The following is a 22,912-nucleotide window of genomic DNA, read 5'->3' as shown; positions in this document are numbered from 1 at the left end:
TGGAATCATTTAGAAGTCAAAGTAGACAAAGAACGGCGTCGGTTTGAGCCCTTAAAAAAATTTGTCGGAAGCCACAGCAACAGCAGCAGCAGCAGCTATATACTAGATACCAGCAGCCAATTATTTAAAACCAAAATCGATATATGAAGCCTCCGAGCTGATATGCGCACATCTTTTCCCCCAATTTTTTTCTGTGTTGTGCTCGAAAGTCTGCTGCTAATTATATGCACAAAAAAAAGATAGAAGAAGAATAAAACGGAGTGCACACGAAAGAAACCGTATTTGCCTGCCAGAGAGAGAGAAAGAGTCCCGCTCGGGAATTTCTATAAAAGAAAAGAAAAAAGGGGAACAATATGCAAAATGTACAAGTATATATATATACCAGCCTTGATATTATTCGCTTTATAGAAACGGCTGGCAAATCGACTGTTGAAATAACTTGCGCCGTATATGTAAAAAAAGCTACGTAGTATATTTCCATAGGTTATACATTTTGATATTTGTAGTACATGCAGAATGTTTATCCAATTGTTTATAAGCGTCGCAACGTCGCACTATATACTATATTCCATCCGGCCGGAATGCCGCTATAGACTTATTTTAAGAAAAATGTGCAAGTTCCTACTTGATCTATACGAGAAAAAAAAATACGTTACAGCTATATACAACAAAAGATATGGACAAGACACGACCATTTTTCTCGATACAAGAGATTTGAATTAACAAAAGAGAATGGAATCCTCTATATACGGCGAAATGCAGGTACATATCTATAATACACAGCCAAGTGCCATGGTGGAAAAAATATATTCCGTGCAGCTCCGAGAATACAATACATAATCCATCACGCTGGAGGAAGACATGTATACACCACCGTCCAATCACGAGAGCGCCTTTCTTAGTTTTCTCTCTATCCTTTACCACCGTCGCCATAGTTGCGATTTGCCAAATCAATTCTAGATGATAGATGTGCTACTGTTTGTGCTTAGTGTGTCTGCAGTGTCTGCTCATTCACGCTCAAGTCGGAGGGGCAATCCAAGTCTGGAATACACTGGCGGAATTGAACGACATTTGCTTATAGATGGAGAAAAGATGCCCGAAAGACATTGGGGATATGGAACGCAATGTGCGTTCGGCGCGGCAGCGGTGCGGTGCTGGTGGAATCTGCGTTGGTAGATGAGTTGTGCTGTCGACGCTGAGGGATTCTAGTCTCGTTCTTCTGCTGGGTTCTACTATTGACGCGCTGTATCGACTTATACAGTATATAGCCTATATACCAAGGACACAGAGCTAGAGAGCTGGAGAGAGCTAGAGAGAGAAGAAAGATAGACAGTATTATATAAGAGCAAGAGCTGTAGAGCGAGAAAAGGAGGGTTAGATAGATGTGCTGTGCGGAGTGCGCAAGCGCCTCATCCGGCTGCTGCTGCTGTTAAAGCCACAGGGATATTTTGTGTCGAGATATATATTGGAGGGGTGGAATCAGCTCCACATGTCGTCTCGGTGCGCGGTCCGCTCTCGAACGAAGCCAAGAGGAACAACTCGACACGCCAGCCCAGTCACAGTCATAGCAGTACAGCTCTCGATCAGGACGGCCACAGCACAGCAGAGCAGCTCTCTATATGCTCCTGTTGTAATAGAGGCTATCTAGCTCGCCAGGTTTCTCCTATTTGATTGCTTGTCTACCTATACACCACAGCAGTCCATCGCTCGTCGATATACTAGCCACGTACAGCCGGACACCCACGCACGACAGTTTCGCCCATTTTTCTTCTGCTCGGCTCCTGCCGCCGTCATCAATCATTTATTTTTCTTCATTGACTCGTTTTGATCCTCGTTGATGGTCTTTTGTATTGTTTTGATTGTCCGTCTATAAGATATCTCGTCGTCGTCGTCGTCGTCGTTTTCATCACTCTACTCTGTTTAGGTTATCTGTATAGAGTCTAGACGTGTCTGTCTATTTATCTTTCAGCGTTTCTCACACGCCTTGTAGAGATATTGGCGCGCTTGATTCTCTTTGATCATCGCTGAGTGATGTACACAACTTGTGCAGTTGATAAATTCCCGTCTTGTTAGTGCCGCTCGCTCGCGTCAGATGATTGCCTACAGTAACCGCGTCGCACCAGCAGCAGAGCAGCACATCCCCCAAGGATGAATTGATTTGCTTTGCCATTTTCCCACTTTGCCCGTTTTCACTCTCTACGTTTTGACATTGGTGCTGCTGCTACATCTCTCCTCTATCTACATAGCTACCGCTGCTGCTGCTGCTGGAAATCCTCCTTGATTTTGGACGACCGAAAGGATCGTCGTCGTCGTCGTCGCAGCTCCGCTTTGTCATACGCACAGATTCTCACACGTGTGCCCCGGATGAAGACTGGGCGACAGACATCACCCCACTCATTTCGGGGGACATGAACTCTCGAGACAAGTGTGAAGTGAGAATTATGTTGCCAACTGTTGTATAGACATTGCCGTCGTCGGGGCATCTACCACCACCGAAGGCAACCAGCAGTGACCATTTGATTTCACAAGTTTATTGGACGCTTTTCATCTCTTAGACAAAAAGACAAATCGGGGAAATATAGGACGCAAAGTTGTTGAATCTCATCGGCGCAAATCACAAATTGTTGGTAAGTTGGAAGACATTTTCAATTTTTCTTCGTTTAGAATTCTACTAATTGACATTGACATTGTTTTGTGCTATTTGAATTTAAACTGTGATGCTATCGATGCGAATGTAACCGTTATTAAATTTATTCTTCCAGCTGGAAAATTCGTTTAAATCTAATAGTTATGGTCATTTAGTCAACCGAAACAAAGTAACGGTCAAATCAACGGCCAACGTCAAATCAATTTGTCTCCATCATTTCAAATTGATTTTGAAAAAAAAAAAAATCTTTCACTTTCTTGGTAACCTCGCAAATGTTAGTTTTAGACGACATAACATATACATCATGTAATATAGGCCTGTGTATTATTATGTCGAATGCATTCAAAGGTTAATTCCATAGGTTAATATTACATTTGAAAGAAAAAAAAGTTACGTAGTCCTTGAAGTTATCTGGCCAAGATTCAAATTGTCGGCAAATATAAACGTCGACATAGGCAGCCGCCGTGAGACGACGACCCGGTTGTCGCAACTTTTAATCAATTGGTTAAACTTCACTTTGTGTGATGTTCTTCTTTGCGTGTTATATCGAATTAAAAGCAGCCCGACGATTCGAGAAGTGACGTGCTTCTGCGAGTTGATTTTTGGAAATGACATTTCTCGTTTTGTATTTGCCGCCACATCATCTCGAAACCACTTTGAACAGCAACCGCTCCTCTAGCTATATATTTATTTGAAGGATAGAAATATACCGTACAGAATTTTAAAAGCCACTGAACCTGTTTCAAATGAAATACGACCGCGCTCGCCTGAGTTATTTCCCGAGGAGAAGATTTGTGACGTTGAAATTCTCATTACCTCTGTCGTCCGGGGGATGCTGTCTTGGAGTCTTGGGCGTTAGATCTAATTAGCCGATATTCGTTGAAAACAATCCGACGTATTTGTTTTTGTGACAGACTTTTAATGAACTCGCATAGTACACTTTACATATTGCATATAGCAGCTCTGTACTAGATATGCTGGCTATACCTATACTGTGTGAAAAGCTGCTGTCGACTTCAAAAGCAGATGGATAGAGAGAGAAGGTGATGCATATAGGCGCGGGAGTGTTGGCGCATTTCTGAGCCCCATGGTTGACAATCTTTGCTGGTCGTCTCTCGTCTATACAACATATATACAACTAGACTCTACAGAATGAAGGTGGAACGTGGCTTGAACGGAATTTTCACGTTTTTTTTTTCTTTCTTTTTTTCTCTCTTCTTTTTCTCTCGAACGATATATCAGTCCCCAATGGCGTACGTGCCCTTTTCGGGCGAAAGAGTGACGCCCGTTGCCCCCCCCCCCCCCCCCATTTGCTGTCACACAGGGAGGGAATTTAAAAAGCTGCTGCAGCACAGCACACACGTCACTGATGTATTATACACAACCTGGCGACGCCAGCAACACACACACACACACACACAACCAACCTTTTTCTTCTGATCTTTTCCGGGGACGACTCTTGACGCCCTTTTGTTTTTTGATTTTCTTTTCTTTCGCTCGTTATTTGCCCAGCTGTGAAAATCTCAGTTAGATGTACGACCGAAAAACAGTCAAGTATACCCGCACTGATATACTCGGACACTGAATTGATGATGGCCCTACACACTTGCAGTGATGTACACAATAGTTATCTATACATACGCGTTGGATATATTTAAGTCTCTCTCCTATTTCTCTTCATTCCTCCCAGGTTTTCTGTCTTACATATTTATGGCTGCTGTGTACAAGACAGACCGTGGTTCAGTACAATGCGAATCATGAGGGTATAACGTTGACTCTAAACTCTCGACGGGCTTTAGACTCACAATCTCGAATCGAAACAAACAAGAAATTAGAGGCTCTCGGCGAGAGAGAATGGCGCGGCCCTTTTGTTTGCGCGACTCTTTTTGAATGCCACACGCCCAGTCCAACAGCAACAACAACAAATCTAGAGGAGAGAAAAGCCACGAAAAAGACAAATAGGAGAAAAAGAAGAGAAAAGACTATAGTCTATACAAGTAGCTTGTTCCGATATTAGTATATTTAAAGGCCACACACACATCAGCAGCAGCAACAGCCAAGCCGCGCCAATAATCTATGCCAATGCCATTGAAAAATAAACAGGAGGCGAGTAGATAGTATAGTAGCTATATACAGCTATATATGTAAATGGGGGGAAACAAAAAGTTGGCTGCGCTGCTGCTGCTGTTGCTGCCAAGACGAGCCAAACTACCATCGGGGAGTGTTAGGCCTTTTTAAATAAGCCAAGAGCATAGGCGGCACGTTATTTCGCAGGAGCGAGCGCCCGTACTATTTGTTTGTCGTATGTGCGTAGTGTGCTGTGTAAAGGGAAAAAGTACCCGAAAACTTGTTATTATCATAGGGCAAACAAAATGTGCGCAATCCCGGCCTGCCCAATTTGGTGTTGCCCCATAGCCAAATAGAACAGCAGCAGCAGCCGATAATGCTTTCGTGCTGTACACTGCTGCCCACGCGCACTCGTCTTTCGCTATCTCTCTCTCTAAATTTGAGGTTGAACATGTACCCTTTCAACTGTGCTATATGAATGTATATATAAGCCGCTGAACTGATGAACGGAGATGCCGCGCCATTGCCTTTAAATTGGGAAGATGGCGCGGAGTGATTAAGAACTTTCGCCAAAGCGCTCGGCTAGTCGGCTGCTAGCTAGGCTCCACAGCAGACACCAATCAAAAATCATTTTTTCACTGCCAGCAACAGAGAACAGAGCTATATTATTATCGGATCGGCCTAATTTCTTATTTTTTCCCTCGTTCGATTTCATCAAAACCCTGAAAGCTGTATATATAGATATCGACGAATTCTATATAACAGCCTTTATATCAGTTTTGTAATGCGCTTTCGGTACTGCTTGTTTTTTGTTGATGTTGTTTAAAAAAAAATAAATATACCAAACACTTTGGTAAATATAAAATCCAATTTGTTTAAGTGTTTTCTAGAAAAATAAAAAGGGAGAGGGGGATTCACAGTTAGTCAATAAAGTTGGAGCGGCCGAAGTATATAGTCAAGTTGAGTATAATTGATCCAATATAAATGTTGCAGCATTGGCTCGTATAGGCCTATGCACACCGTTTGGCAGAAGGCAATCTATTAAATATAGATGGAATCTGACAGCATTTTTAGATGGGAAAAAGGGCCGTGCTGAGTATAGGAGGGGAGTATAGATGCTACATAGACATGTCTCGAACTTTTCAGCGGGCCCGTATATAATATAACGCCGCAACTTTTTCTGCTCACAGTCAATGACGATGATCGACCTTTTCTGCACAAGTTTGATAAGCCGGATGATTCAACTTCCATATACGTATTTGATCGCCTTCGGCATTAGACGCGATGCTCTATGTGTTTTAAGCAGCCCAGCAACAATAACAAGAGAAAATGCGCGAGGAGATAACCAGCAGCAGCAGCAGCAGCAGTAGCCATGGCGGCGCTAGTTGCTGATGGTCTCTTATTTCTACTCTCGCTGCTGATGTCCAGCATCAACTGGCTTTAATTACCTTCCTCTTGTAATCCTCCTATATAGCAGCGGCGCTCAAAAGTGCTGACTGTATACACACGGGCGTTGTTGCCCGTCTGACGTCGTGTCACGTCCTCCTCTATAGCCACAACTGCTGCACAAGAACGAGAACAGTCAATGCTGCGTCTAAAGCAATCACAGACTGTCCAATGCGCTCTGGCACCCAACAGCGCACCCAGCGCCCGTCCACTTTCTTGTATATAGTATATATATATAGCTATACCACCGTGGCGAGTTCACAAAATTTGTTTGAGGTATATATATTTATAACTAGAAAACCTTACATAATTCGCACACTGCCTCGATTATTTACGAATTATTTATTTATTTTTGAACTGCTGCAATGAAAAATAAAATATCCAACCAAATTTCTCGACTTCATTAAAAAGAGGCGATGTTTCCAAGAATCGCCAGCAAGAATATAAAGTTATGCAGATTATTAAGGAAAAATATATAACGAGCCAAAGGAATTTATGTATTCGGAGGCACGTCGAGAGTGAATTATAAGACACGGTGTTGATGGGATATTTTCCACTGAATAAGAAGTGCAGATACGATGATCATGTGAAGTTATGTCGTTATGTGTCCGTTCATCAAGGACAGTTAATATTTGCCAATGTGCTGATCGTAGAATATATATTTGAGGAGAAGCTGGATAGAACTCACAGCGCTATACATGTATGCACATCAATCCGCATCAATTAATTCTCGAGAGACACATATAAGAACCGGCGTTATATTTATAGCCAGCCAAAATGAGAATGTGCTACGCGCATTTTTAATGAGACTAATATATAGCTACAGTGTGTTCAGTAGTATGTAATACACTTATGGTAATTTTCTTCTATTATACTGACCTATCCAACGTAACCTGCTTGAGTGCTTGTGCAAATATATATAGTTTAGTATACCTTTTCCTAATATCTATATATACTCCGTTCTGTTTGTCGCATATCTAGTATTCTCTATAGATTATATGTCACTAGCGAGCACCAGGGAACTTCTTCTTCATGCGGAAATAACAACAAAATGGAGATGTGCATATAAATCACGACAAAAAAAAAAGAAATTCGAAAGTCACTTGAATCCATGGGAAAGTCACCAGCAGCGCACGATTATAATCATCAGCAGTTGCCAAGTTATACCTGAAGCGAAATATCCAGGACGAATGAATTTAGTCATGTCAGGATCGATGCGTTGTAAAAGTTACCAAAAAGTCGACTATTCCTTCCTTATTCTTCACTTGGTCAAACGGGACGGGTGGCTGGCCTTTAAGGCTGACCGTCGTATCTACCAAAAAAAATCCTGTGGGCGTCGGTGGGCGTCAAGCTGTTGATTGGGGAATTGTCCACGATCCCGGTGTATCTATACTACATATTTTATCTAGGATACACGTTAGACAAATATACTTTATACGTGCTACACAATTAAAGAAGGCATTTCCCCCCTTTTCCCCTTTTCCCCATTTCTCTTTTCTTTTATGCATAAGACACTCTGGACTCTTTGACGTCATAAAGTAAAAAACGGACAATAAGTTCAAAAAAACGTTTGTAAGATCAATATATGTATAAATAGATATAGATTTCGATGGGACAAGCACTCGCTATATAGTCGCATTTATTCGTCGTGTATGTTTGTTTTTTGTTTTTTGTTTTTTCAACCTCAGGCGACAATCAATATATCTATTCACGGAAGGCGCCGCTACTGTAGACTATATACATCGAAGATCGAACATGACCTTTTCGTGTGTGCTATGCATTTTCTGGGAATGTGATGGCAGAGAGATATATATGGCGACGAGAGAGAGAGAGGGCTCTATGGTTATTTGTCGTCGGATACGGATCCGGATGGGACGACATCGAGGAGGGCGGAGAAGGGTCTAATGGACTTGTCAAATAGTATGCGTGTTATTGTGAGTTATCTACATATCCAGCATATCTGTATATTATTAGATGTTGAGCTTGTTCAGTATATTTGCGAAGACGGACGCGACCAGATCCTGCTGACAATGGAATTCTTTTTTTTTTGTCAATATACTCTCCGCGTTCCGTCATGTGTGATACACACTCAGCAACATTATGTAACATTTAAAATAATATACGCAGTCGAATCAAAAGAATAGTTTATAGGCCTATATGTGTGTATTATTTTGAGTCTATTACATCATAGAACTGATGTGTACATTAGGCCTATGCTGTAATATGGCGGCTGCATCAGTATTATATTATTGATGTAAGCTAAAGAAGATGATATGATTTAGTATAGGCCTATTATATACTGTAGCTATCATCCCGTAAGATATGCAGCATGAGCTACACGGCAGCAACGGGCTGTTATATGATTATAAATTGGAATTTTATTTTTGTATTCTTTTCGATCAAGAATACATCATATATGGGATTACACTTGGTATCGCCACATGCAGCAGTTTGCAGCAACATTCGATGAAACTCTTTTCCTTCTCATAAAAGCTAAGAGGATGTTAGGCTATATATAACTCATATGTATAGGCCTATACCGGCCTATACAAAGGATCCGTATGTGCAGCTTATACAACCGTTGGCTTATACTGATTACATTTTAAAGAGTTATATTACAAATTACAATAGGTTTATATAACTTTTAAGATATGGGTACGGTGGTTGTTATATGTGCTGTATATTCATTTTGCAATGAGAAATGAAAATATGTGCAGGGTCTCTATCTGTCTTATATGCGAGTCGGGTGCTGTTCTGCGCAGGTTCTTCAACAGCGCGAAGTTGTTGATCTCTAACTTGGGAGTTGAGACTAAATGGATGCGCTACGTGGGCCGGACGAAGAATCGAGTACGTCGTGCGTCATTTCTCTGTCCGCTTCGCACGCGGAGAACTATTGTTGTACAATAGATTTTATATAGCCTATACAATATGTGTGTATAACAATATACAGTACGCTCAGCTGACTTTGTGGAATACGACTTAACTTGTATGTAATAGACTTGTATACAGGAAAAGAAAAACACATTTTTGCAGAAGAAAGAGATGAAGCGTGAAACGACCAAAAAAGAACTTGGGGGGAGTGTGAACGGAAACACGGGATATATATTATTTAGTAATGCTGTAACACAGCTATAGTAATTGAGTATAGTGCTGCACTGCTGCTAATGACGTGAAAGTGGATGTTTTCCCTTTTTTTTCGTATATACGACGTCTTGTTAGTCGAGAAACAATAACCGCCATATCGCTATATAGCCAGCAACGAGAGCTATAATATATAAACAATAATATACAGCCAGCCGATTCCATTTTCCTTATAATAATTTCTTCTGCTTTTGTTATTCACGCGATTATTTATAGATTTCTCAATGCACTTGATGCAAGCCAATTGAAGGAGCTCCTTATTATCAGAGTATTGATCTCTTTCTTTTTTATCTGGGAATAATGTAAAAAGGTCTATTATTATTTCTATAACGCAAGAAATAACGAATTGTTCTTGTCATTTAGACAATGATCTCGTCGTAACAAGACAAACGACGAATCAAGATAACAGTCAACCCAATTGTTCGACGTTGTTTACATTGAAATAGGCCTGTACACGATGGTGACGATGTCGTATCTAGGCCTAGTATATAGGAGATATAGTGGAGACGCTCAGTTGTACAATAGAATCAGAGACAGAACGCCTATAGGCCTATTACGCAGAACGCACTGAGAAGGGAGTGCGAGTTACTCGTCACAAAAGTATGATTGCTCGTCGTTATTTCCACCGTACAATCACAATTAGAAGTTAGCAGCTCATTATTGAAAATACAACAGATATATTTGAGACGTTCTCCTTGTTCATGGGTGAATGCGTGAAACTACTTTATCATAGTAGCACGCATGTAAACTGCTGCATTTAACAAGTGTAAATTTACACAGTGCTCGGTTTCGTGATGAGTGCGCACATCTTTTTTCAGGACCGGTGGGTTCACCAGTGTGAACTGTGACGACTGTGAAGTCGTCTCATTATTTAAAAAAAAAGTTTGTCTTCAGAAATCATTCTCGTGAATCATTATGAACGCATCACGTGCCATATAACTGCTGTAGTAAGCAACCTGCAAAGACAATTGAGTCACTAATTAAATATACATGTAGGCCTGTATATCTCGAGTTAGCTGTTATGTTGTATCTTTTTATTCTTTCGCGCATGATAAAATGAATAAGGCGAGAGAAACAATGTGAAAACCGAATGAACGGGTCAATGTGTATAGCCCCATCTGATGATATTTCTTCGTATCAAATGATAGGATTAATCGCTCTAATATCATATTGCGGTATCACGAAGTTAAAAAAAGAAAAGAAAACTGGGCTCTCGTCATGTGCTATATATATAGTCTCGTCGTATAAAAGTTATATTGATGCTAGGCTATGTTATGATATGAAACACGACAACTACAACGTTCTTCGACTACAAACAATTCAATAAAAGAAATACCAAAACGAAGAAAAATAAAATAAAAAAAAATCCTGACTTCAGTACCAGCATCGGAATAAAACGGCTGTGTTTGCTTCTGCAGAGCTGCTTGGGCTTGGCTCTCGCTGCGCTTATTGTTAAGAACGAAAGTATAAAAAAAAGGAAATGGGCTGTATACAAAGAATTTCAATAATATGCGCCCTTTACACAACAGTCCGCGTGTCTCTCTTTTGTAACCTGTGCAGGAGCGGCACTATACACAGCGGTCTAACGACTGGTTTGTGTGCTCACTAGGGAAATTAAGATCCGGACGATTTCTTCAAAAGCAGCAAATCAACGGAACTCGGAACGGTCGGTAACGTGAACGTTCAACGACAGTATATAGATATAGAGGCTGCCAACTTGATAACCTGTCAGCGGAAAGTGAATGATGGCCTTTCGCTGCAATATGGTTATTGTCTGGGCTGGAGCTTCAGTGCTTCAGTCCAACAACGACGACATAGATTTTTTGCAACTTTCGTTGAAAGTTTCTGTTTGTGTTCACAGCTATGTAGCGCTACTTATTAGAGGTTTGACTATATAAGTCAGTTGAAACATAATCTCTTACAGTACCTACACAAAGTTTGGAAACACGGCGAGTGTTTCCGCGCTTCTAACACGGCGGCTTACGGCCAAAGTGTCTCCCTTTTTTACGCGATAACTCACGTTTGAGTTATCGCAAAGCAAATTTTAAAAAATCTTCTTGGTGAGGAAAGAATTTCCTTTCACCATGATTTTTTGTAGATTTTAGTGAATCGAAGTTTATCCCCAAAAGACTAGATATAAAGTTTGGAAACATCGGCGCGCTCGCCATATGTTTCCAAGCTAAAGTGTATGCTAGTTAAAAAATCATAAAAAATCAAAATTAATCAATTATGACTTGAAACTTGCACAAACGGTAGACGACATAGTCGTCTACATTTGGACAAAGTTTCAAATTTTTTAAATTAAACGCTGATTTTGGCCGATGTGCCGTGTTTCCGTGTTTCGCCGTGTTTCCATACTTTGTGTAGGTACTGTACCTTTGGGAAATCTTCTTCATTTTAAAAATGAAAATTCTGTCATTTCCGTATCGCACGGCGTTTTTAAGGAGGTTTAAGGGGTGGAAATCCAAAAGTGGTTTCGTTTCCGGGCCTATAAAAAAGACAGCATAGCCTAATCCCAATATTATCCTTACCTAGTTATTAGTACGTTTGCGCAAAATTGCTATTGACTTATTAACACATTTTTTACTGTGAGCGAAAAAATTTGTCATAAAAATATTGTTGTTTAGAAATTAATTCAAATTTTTTCTAATCCTGAAAGTAGAAAGAGACACGAATTCAAAAATAAAAAAGTGCCACCTATTTAATTTTTGCACTAGGCAAATTACCCTTTTTTTGTAAGATATTCCCGTAAGATAACCCAGGGTTTTTCGTCCTCTTGCGACCGAGGGATTGCATTTTAAAAATTACCAGTTGTAGTTTTTAATAATGCGCATCTTTAAAAAAAAATTACGGAAATAGTCCATTTAGTATGGAAACAACAACTAAAATAATTTTTTGGCCCTTAAATCGTGTCGTCCATTTCGTTTTCTTTTTTCTTTTGTGGAATTCTCTAGTTAACTTAAAATTTATAGAAAATAAGTTTCTGAAAGGAAATTCTTTCTTCTTTCAGAAACTAATTTTTATTTATTTTTATTAACAAAATTATTGCTTGAAAACGCAATAATAACAAAGAAACCTTTTCTCGGGGCAACTTGTGTTGCTGGGTTAGAGATGGGAGGGTGGTTGATGAGAGGGAGTTGATGACGCCATCGCCAAGTGTTCTTTTAGCCCATAAGAATAACATGGGCCATCCTACCCCGCGTACATGAGCATGTTGCCCCCCGACTAGACCCACCCTCCTTCATTTTCAAAGCGCTTTTGGTTTCAAACAAAGCAAATTGTCAGAAACTAAAAATACGCTTTTGATAGCTGATTTTGTCCTCTTTTTTTAAGCCTAGCGGGGATAAAAAATATTGAGAAATAAAGAAGTGGGGGCTCAAAAACAAAAAAAAGCGACAACTAGTACAACTCTCCCCTATTTCTCATCGTTTGAGGAACAACGGGGAAAAATAAAAAAAAAACACATTTTGCAGATAGTTGGCTCAACAAAACTACACTGGCTTGATAAAAATAATATCGCTATATTGCTGTCGTTTGAATCTCATGTCCTTGGTGTCCGATGATTGATTGTAATTGTTTTCTCAATAGAAGAGATGGTGATGATTCGGGGGATCGTAACCATTATTTGGTGGTTATGCTGGGCAAGTTTGGAAACTTCAACTTCGTGGAAATCTTTCGGAAGCATCATAGTAAGTAGTGATAACAACACTGACAGCAAAAGCAGTATACAGCCCTACGGATTAGTCAACAAATCACACGTCGTCACTTCCGGTGAGTTTTTTTTTAAAATTTAAGGCTATCTTAATTTTTTTTTACCCCAGTATGTAAATGAAATGTATGTTTTTCTTATGACAGGGCGAAGATGGGATTTAAACGAAACGGAAACATCATTGCCACCAAAGATAAACACAGTCATCACCGCGCAGTCAGGAGACACAGCATTTCTTCCTTGCCACGTATCACTGAGGGAAGACCACGGCGTAAGTTTTTGAATTTTTCGTAGTTAGTTAGTATATAATGATAAACTTTAATAAAAACAGAAAAACATTAGTTTTCTTTTTACAAATAAACAATGAATTATTACTTGGATTTTTTAAAAATCAAATTTCAGGTGTCTTGGGTGCGTCGTCGAGATTGGCATATTTTAACGGCAGATTCAAAAGTATACTCAAGGGACGAAAGAATTCGCGTTACTTCTGTTGATAACACTGAAAATACTTGGACGTTACTAATAAAATACATCCAGAAAGAAGACGAAGGCATCTACGATTGTCAGGTTGTATTAAGAATTTTTTTTGAAGGATAATTAAGTGTTAATTGGTTTCTATTTTATAGATAACAACCAGGAGATCAGCATGGGCACAGTCCATTGAATTACGAATTGTTGAACCACAAGCCGTACTGGTTGGCACAGAAGATATATATGTTGGCGTCGGAAGTCCTTTCACTATTACTTGCGTCATCACAAACGTAAGGATAACTCATATGACTGAAATGCAATAACCTTTTGTTGGATGTAATATGATAACATATTTCTAACCTGTTATTTGTTATCATATTTTCTTTTTGGAACGTCCCCTATAGGACTCTTTCGGATCTGTTTTCTTTTGCCATTTTATCTGGCAACGCAGCATGGCTGTAGACTTTTGTAAAGCGAGAACGGGGAGAAGAGTGAGAATGGGACGAATGGAAGGGAGGAGGGCGTACGAAAAAAGGGGACCCACGTTTCCTCTTCTCCTCCATTCGTCCCATTCTCCCTCTTCTCCCCGTTCTCGCTTTACAAAAGTCTACAGCCATGCTGCATTGCCAGATAAAACAACAAAAGAAAACAGATACGAAAGAGCCCCATAGTAGCAATATATTGAACAAATAAAACATTTTGTTTGTAAAATTTTGCGATATATTTATTCCTACTACTTTTTTTACAAGAATCTTTTTTTTTGTGGACGGAATAAAAATTTTTATTAATGTATCATCAATGTATCATCATCAAAATGATGGTGAATGAGAACAAATTTGCAGAAAAGGAGCAATTTACCATGCAAAAGAATGGCAAAACTCGTTCAGCAGAACACTTAAGAATTTTGTACTATTATTCATCTCAGTGTTTATTTATATTTGAAACAGACCCTGAAACCACCGGAATACGTGTCTTGGAATGTTGACTCGAAATCTTTAAATTTTGGGAGTCAAGATCAACACCACCAACCCTCAGCCTTTAAAAAAAGGTGGAATGGAGCAGGTTATTCTGTGACATTTGATCCCGGTCCACCTTCGGTTAGCCGTCTAATGGTTAACAGTGCAACTCCATCTGATTCCGGGCGTTACACTTGTCAGCCATCCAGTGGACTTTCAGCTTCCACTCATGTTCATGTGGCACTTGGTAAATTTATTCCTATCTTCTATTTTACAAATTATTAATTGTTATGGAATTTCCAGGTAATGAGATGGCTGCTATACAGGCTGCCGACACAGCAGGCAGAGGTGGATGTTTGCGGTGGTTTTTATTAACAGTTGCCATTGTTTTACCATTACTCAACCTCAATTGGTACGATTAATATTGAGTCATGTATCTGGAAAGAATCCACAAAACTAATTCTGTTGATGTTCGCTCACGTTAATACGAAAATACTATGTATAAAATACCCTGAAAATGTTAAGCATCCAGCACTGGGTGTTGGGACCAAACAATTAAACCACTAAACGAAGACGTTGAATGTTAAAGCATATTACAGTTACATAGATCAATAAGTGTTTCTTTTTTATTATATGGGCTTAGCAGCGCAGCATATGTAATGTTTATAACTGCTAGAGTAGAAATCGTTGGCCATCTATGTTCAAAAGAGACTGCGAAAGGAGTTGATGGTTTCTTTTCAATGCGGAGCAGTTTCTGATTTTTTCATTAAACGACAGATTCTATGATTTTAATGCGACAACCTACACTTTCTCTGCCGTCCTTCCTCATTTACATTGCGCGTGCAATATTATTATCGCAATTACTGGTTATTGAAAGGGGACAAAGTAGTCGTAATCTGTGCACACTTAAATCATTAAATCAATTTCCCTATACAAACTAAAGGACAGAAGAACGGATGATATCCAACAATAACATGGCCTGCATAAACTCTTCAGAATAAGCTAGCAATTTTCTTAATTTTTTAATTTCTGGAACAAGTCGTTGTATTTCTTTTGATTTATATTTGCGTTGTGAGCCTTATTCAATATTTTCAACAAAATATACACTTTTTAAAATTACAGTGGCCCTTTTTATATACAAAGGACAAGTCCAACATGAGATTACTTTAATAATAAGGTTGAAATTTTTCTGTTCATCTTCTGGGCTGTAGATTAGGGTTGTTAAAATTGAATTGATTATTAAATCTCTGACAATTCAATTTACATCCTGTATATTGTTGGCTTGTTGCCTACAGCGTTTCATCAGTAATTTCGTGTACAGCAAGATACTATAGAAGAGATTGTTTGACCTTATATATTGAGTAATACCACTTGGAATATTGGTACTAAACCTAATTCCTTTCAATTAAAATTTATAAAATAAATTTGCGAATTTAAAATTCCGGAACTAAGTGGCTAATTATTTGAATTAGCCTACTGTATGTTTACAATTATCTGGTACATTAATACATTATTTATAATTATTTAAAATCATAAGAGAAGGCCAAAATAGACAATGTAAACGTCTGAAGTTGCCAGTTCGATTAAAGAAAAAAACAAAATTTTGTAAACTTCTTCAAATTTTAAAAACTTCAAATTTTATGTATAAAATTTGAAGTAATTTATATTTAGAATATTGTTAAAAACTCTGTAGCACCCAGAGAATTACTTTGACCTTAAACCTTATCTGATACAAGAAAAAATAATTAATAACCTTTTTGAAAAACAAAATAAAATATATATTTGGTTAACACGGATCGCTGACTCTGACTTGAATATTTCAATCCTTCGTTGGTTTACATAGAACTGTTTGTAAGCTTGAATATTATAAGTATGAATATTCTATGTAAACATTTGGTAAAGTTACATTCCACAGCTAACTTAGCTTATATTGCTCACTTATGACAAATTTATCCAAACATTACATTTCATGTAATTTAATATCCGAATTAAGATATTCCAGGTGCAATTACATATTTTGAAATCGTTCCCAAGTCTAATTTGCCGAATTAAATTTTACAGACAGCAAATATAATGTGTTTCATATTTTCGATCCTTCAGTATTTTTATAAATACTTTATTTTAATGATTCCGTCTTGGTTTACATCAAAGGTGTCTATAAAACATTATTTCCCTATTTCTGAGTTGCAACCATTTTACGCTTATCACTTAAAACAGCATTATAGTAGATCTCGATGCGGTTTGGAAGTAATTTGTGTTGCGTGGAACAATTAATTTAAAACAAAAATAATTTTTTTTTTTCAAATTACGAGAACACGTGAACGAATATAACGCGCTTTGAAAAATGGGGCGGAGTGACACACTCTAGATCACTAGGTTCGCCGACTTTCCCACTGATAGGGAGCGACCATCGTGACCCCCGGGTTCGGTCGCACCAAAAGCGGCTATTTGAGAAAAATTTTGACGGTGTAGAACCTTCTCTAGAGATGTTATTCCAACCAAGAAGTATTAGACAAGCCAAAAGGTCGTGCGTAGTTTACGCTGAAGCGCACACTGCGGCCGATGGCAGAACGAAAATTTTAGTTACGCTTCATAGATGACGTTCCCTTAATCCTTTCTTCGAAAAAGCGACCAAAACCGTCTGTTTCTTAAACAAAGGACTAGAGACTGAGCCCTGGTCAAATCCGGGAGCTCAGCCAAAAAAAAAAATGATTACAATTTAGCAACAAGGTTTGAGGCTAAAATATGGTTAGGGGGGAATAAGACAAAAGAAAAGCCACGTCTGTCGACTGGTGGCCGGGGCGTTCAAACGCGACTTTAGATAATCTGAATGCAAATTCACTAGCCAAAATAAATGTGCTGGTTGCCAGAGCGCATTGAAGCGTAATAAGGAGATAGAGAGCTCGGAGAGTTTGAACTTTACTAGAAGACTCACTCAATTACATGAGTAGTTCAGAGTGGAGAATAAGTATATCGACAAGAAGGAAGAACTAATTCCGAAGCCATCAGACAAACATACTGGGGTTGAATGGACTCGTCTGACCGTGCTGACCAGGCTGACCCACTGGGTGGTCCGATTATTCGCGAGGTTGACTGGTTTAGGGCCAGACAAACGAAACCTCGGACGTCCGTAACGACCACGGTCTGATTAAGGCGTCCGCTACAGCCAGTGGGCGTCCCCGGGCAGAGACCTCAGAGGCACACAAAACGACCAGACACAAACCAATTAGATGGATTCGAGCGGTGCATTAGTAAAGCCAGATCGCTGGAAAAAGGCTAGTTAAGTATAAGTAGAAGAGAAAGGTCAAGACTGATGTTTGAAACTTAGGGTGATCGACAGAAAGTGTGATAGAGCAAGCCACAAAGGTTTGTGTTCTGAGAACGTATGAAGCTGGACTGGCCATAGCAGATTTATATTGGATGCGCATGCAAAAAGATTCTCTCTGTGAGCTACATAATTTCAACAGACAAAAATAACATGGTTGGCATCTTCTTCGTCACCGGGCAAGCAAGAGCAGAGTGGTGACAATTTTCTTTTAATTTTGAACAGGAATTTGTTTGGGATGCACTGACATGAGAGAAAACTATATAAGACAAAATGGGCTAAAGGAAAATCTAGGATGGCAGCGGGTTCCACTGAGGGAAAGAACAATCGTGTCTGAGCTCCAGTAGTGGCAGTAGACCAGATTTGATTCCATAAATTATAGATTTCTGAACGCAATAATCTGTCTCTATGAAGACGCAGAGAGATGTTGACAGGCTTACAGGAAGTAAGAATTCTATCTGGAATATCACCCACAATGAGTCGAGAGGACGGAAGCAGGAGGGCAGCATGCGTGGAGATCAACCTATTGGTTACTATTTCCACTACTTTAAGGTGTTAGGGAACTATATTGGCAAGGACGAGAGCCGCATCCGAAGAGGTAGACTTGAACAGCCGACCTATGACTAGTGCGAAACGGCGTTGCGCAGCTTTAAGGGAAGCAACAACCCGCTTTTTTCCAATCGCTGAAGCCCAAATCGATCAGTTGTACAGGATAATGGGAATAACAGAAGATTTGTACAGAAGTGAGATCCTGCTACGAGATAAGCCCCAGGACAACCGTCAACATTTTAGGATGAGGAATAACATTTTTTTAACCGCATTGCATTTGTTAGATACGTGTAGGTCCCAACTTAGATTGTCGTCAATTGTAAGTCTGAGATACAAGCACGAACTTGACCTCGGAACTGTCATGTTATCCATTATTAAAGACAGGGGGGGGGGTAAATTACGAATAGGAGATAAGGTCAAAAAGAATGATTTTGCACCGTTGAAAAATAATTTGACGGAGAGACCCAAAGCTACTACTGCGTCGCATATTGCCTGAAGATGTGAGTGTGCCAAGGTGTAATCTGTATGCATGGTACAGACCACAATATCATCCGCGTATGCAATGAAGCAGAAAGGGAAGGGGAAATCGAGACACAATAGATCCTCCAGCAATATATTCCAAAGGAAATGGGAAAGAACGCTGCCTTGTGGGCACTCAACCTCGATATTTGTAACTTTGGAAGGGAGAGGACTGGACAGGAAACATGATCGAGAGCTTAGAAAATGGCAAGGAGCTTTACCAGGAAGGCTGGACAGTTTTTACTAATCAGACAGTTTAGAATGGCCGGATGCCAAGCTGTGTCAAAAGCAGACTTGATGTCAAGGAACGCACAGCAGGTGATAACTTTCTTTTTTCTATGAATTTCGATAAGGCTCGTGAGAGAGAGAGTAGCTGTTTCGGTTGAAAAACCAGACCTAAAGCCATGCTGATTAGGGCTCAACCAGTTCTAAGCCGTAGCTAAGCGTTTCAATTTGACGAGAATTATTTTTTCTAACAGCTTGGAAAAGGCGTTGAGAAAACTGATAGGTCTGAAACAACTAGGGTGGCTATAATTTGCTTTGTTGTTCTTTTTCAAAATGATGATGGAGGCAGATTTCTAATTGTTCGGAAAGTGGCTTAAGGTGAAACAGGCGGAGAAGAGGGCTTCTAAATGGAATTTAAGTTCAAAAGAATGGTTCAACCAAACCGAGAAAATACCGTCAAGGCCAGGGGACTTGTTAAGGCGCAAGGAATCCATAGCCAGTTTCAGATCAGCAAGAGTGACATAAATATCGGGGGAGGCGAGAGGCGCGTCACAATTACCCTTGACAGAGTCTGACACAATCTTATGAGATAGATTATCAGGCGGGTTATTAGGGAAGAAATGCATCGATTGTTAGTTCATTGGGAAAAGTGATAGGGGGTAAAGAGTTAGTGATTGTTTTTAATTGACCAAAAATATCACCATTAAGGTTGCGATTACAGAAAGACTTCCAGCTTTCTTTTTTCTCCGTTCTAAGTGCTCTTTGATAGACTGCTTTGTTGTGAATGTTAGCTGTAATATTGCATTGTTAAGGATCAAGCCGCTTCAATTTATACGAAGCTTTAAGCTTTGAACGTAGTGCCCAGAGGTTAGCTGACCACCAAGGAATCTTGGCTGGAATGCAAGAGGAGTGGAAGGCGAGTTTGCTCTTTAGTGCAGACGATTTTATGACCGAGTTCAGAAAGACAATTAAATCATCAATCTCCTTTGTAGTGCTAAGAGACTGGATTACGTCGGGACTAAGAATGTCAGCCAAAGAGTTCTCGAGGCTAGTGAGGAAGAGAGGAATATCGCAAAATTGAGGGATGGAAACCGGTCAGCTTTGGCCGCTGACGCTTGAGATATGCGATCGTACTCAACATAGAACATAGTAAACGGGTGGTCAGATAATGACGGGTAGAAAGGGTAGTGCCAGTCACTGAGAGAGACAGAGTCACCCTCAAGAGTTACGTCGACGAACGAAGTGTTCAGTGGCTTGTGAGGCAGCAAAGCAATATCAACATTCGAAATGGACAAGGCGTGGTCTAGAAAGCAATGCTCGAGCTCAGCACTGATTTTGATTGCACGGCAGCTGTTCCAGGACTTGTTCTTCGAGTTGCAGTCGATACCCAAGGTGGCAGCCTTTATTACCCATGTGAGAATATTATAGAGAATACAGGCCAGGTGAGAAAGAATACAAGGAAGGGATGGTCTACAGTAGATGGAGAAGAAGAAAGCGTTGTTAGGTAACTTAATACCACAACAATTATTGCTTAGGCCGAGATACAGAGGGAAGCGTTGAGTGAGGCTTTAATGATGATTGCAGAACCGAAAGCATGTTCTGAAGAGAGACTGTGAAATGATTCGTAGCCAGGCGGTATGAAATTTAACTCAATGGAGGAAGACAAGGAGGAGACCTTAGCAAAAGGCTCTTGAATAAAAACCACATCAATGTCTAGGTCTATTATCAGTTGGGCAAGGTTGAGTTCGGCACTTCGAGAGTGCCTAAGATTGATCTGAAAGCTCTTGAGTGGGAAAGACGCTTTGATGATGTTGTGATGAACGACTGGCATGATTACTCGGAGGAAATGTAGGCAAGATATTGAGCTACGGCATTGGCCAGAGCAGGACAAGTGTTAGAGCCAACTTGGTGGTTTTGCAGACAATTTGCACATTTGAAATCTTTAGGTGTAGAGGGAAACGAGGAAAAAGCATTGTTCTGCAAGCATTTCACACAGACTGAAGTAGGGGAATTACAAACATGATGGATATGTCCATACTTTTGGCACTTTCAGCAGTGCCGCACCTCTTTTCTTGGGTCAGACTCAAAAACCGTGTGAGTAACGCCATCCAGGAGGATTCTACCACTTTTAATCAGATGCTCACAGAAGGGCTTGAAAGAGAAAACAATTTGGACAAGAAATGAGTTGCTGTTTGGGCGTTGGAGGAGAACTCGCACTGACTCTTAATGACCCCTTAGGCCAGGATTTTCAGCAATAAGCCCACGTTTAAGAGCGTTATCTTGCGCAACTCGAGCAACCTTTTTTTCAGTATCTTTTAGATGGGAGATTTCCTGTAACTCTCGCAACCTGACCAGAGCAGGATACTGTTTTTGAGGGACCGATACAGAACGAAACACATTTTGGGCTGAGTTATTATTGAAAAGATCTTGGGCTTTGTCGCGAGAGGCCACGTTTTTGTCACGAAAGGACAAAATTACACGTTCATCGCTTTTTCTTTATGATTTGGACAGCAGGACCGTCACCATCAAGATCAAATAACTTGTCGATTTGGTCGTTTTAAATTTCACTCATAGGCAGACGGTCGCTACCCGCTAAATGTGCGATCAAAACTGGTCTTTTAGGTACCTCCGCATACAAGCGGGTATTTTAAGGAGCCGAGGGATTGCTAGATGAAGGGTTAGAAGCTGATTGGGGTGGGACCAAAGATGGAGTCCTAACTGATTCGGCAGACAGACATACAGAGACAGACAGAAAGAGGGGGAGGGGCAAGAAGAAGGTGGCTGATTACACAAAGGGATGCAGTATAGGATGAAATTCATGATGCTTTATGTCTGAAACGGAAAGAAACTGAATTACTGTCAACATGCAAAGACGAAAGTGGTCAAGGTTGAATAATTTTTTTTTTCATATAACTTACCCAACCTTAGAGAAAGTGGACATCGATAAAACCCTACTGGCAGAAAAGTAAATATAGAGACACAGTGTAACAAAGAAATGACTGAAATTTGTTCCCCTGTTGAAAGTGTTTACAAAACACAAGTGAAAAAAACTTTATCATTAGAAATTCAAAGAGTGATGTCGAAATTGTAAAATGAAAAAAATTTCTATTTGATGATTTTTGTTGCAACGAGCAACATAAACTGTCGCTGACATGTAACTTTCTCACTGTTCTGATATTCAATATAGAAACAAGTTGTTTTGCAATCAAACGATAAAAATTCAATTGTTGTTTTACTCTAACCAAACCTTGAAATAAATGGATGCTGAGATTGACAATTGGACCAGTCAAGATTGTATGCAACCTTCGGCAAACTAAATGCAAACGAATAAGTGTTCAAAACATTACAAAGAACAAATTTCACTTTTGATCTATAATGTGAATCAGTAAAGTCGAGGTGGAAAGTTTCGGTTGTTCAGAAATCCTTGGACCACTTTCATTTTTTACATTCTTTGACATTTTCTATTTAAAATTAACTTCGTGAACTTTGTACACTAATTAATTCTACATATGATTCAAAATTGTTTAAACGAAAAAATGGTCACATAATTATAATGCTTCAAAACGGGTAGTCCCGTAAGATCCCATATTAAAGAAGGCCCTCCATCTACACTCACTGCCAGTTGCGGATGCAGAAAATTCAATTTTTCGTCCCATTTTACACTCTTACAATATTTAATCTTATACCATGGATAAAACGATACTCTTTTCTATAAACCAGTAAACAGCAGTAAAGGGAAATGTCTGAAATCAAGTAATTGGGGGAAATTACTGAATTGAAACACTTGAAAAAATATGAGCCAAGAAAACAAAACCGCACCACCCTCCAAAGTTGTTCATCCATAAGTCGGTTTTTGA

The 22,912-nt window shown here is 39.6% G+C and overlaps 1 protein-coding gene across 1 annotated transcript; it reads left to right on the top strand.

Annotated features, from left to right (window-relative positions):
- Positions 1 to 1,449: 1,449 nt before the first annotated feature.
- LOC124341942 (fibroblast growth factor receptor-like 1) lies at positions 1,450 to 16,490 on the top strand. The gene is made up of 7 exons (XM_046794903.1): positions 1,450 to 2,627; positions 12,890 to 13,072; positions 13,157 to 13,281; positions 13,413 to 13,577; positions 13,637 to 13,771; positions 14,429 to 14,684; positions 14,741 to 16,490. The coding sequence occupies exons 2-7, from the start codon at positions 12,895 to 12,897 to the stop codon at positions 14,857 to 14,859; spliced, it is 978 nt and encodes a 325-aa protein (XP_046650859.1). The 5' UTR covers positions 1,450 to 2,627; positions 12,890 to 12,894; the 3' UTR covers positions 14,860 to 16,490.
- Positions 16,491 to 22,912: the final 6,422 nt, after the last annotated feature.

Source organism: Daphnia pulicaria, chromosome 6 (assembly GCF_021234035.1).
Source record: "Daphnia pulicaria isolate SC F1-1A chromosome 6, SC_F0-13Bv2, whole genome shotgun sequence".
Lineage (NCBI taxonomy): Eukaryota > Metazoa > Arthropoda > Branchiopoda > Diplostraca > Daphniidae > Daphnia > Daphnia pulicaria.
Note: the sequence above shows the minus strand (reverse complement) of the source record. Positions and strands in the feature narration are given on the sequence as shown.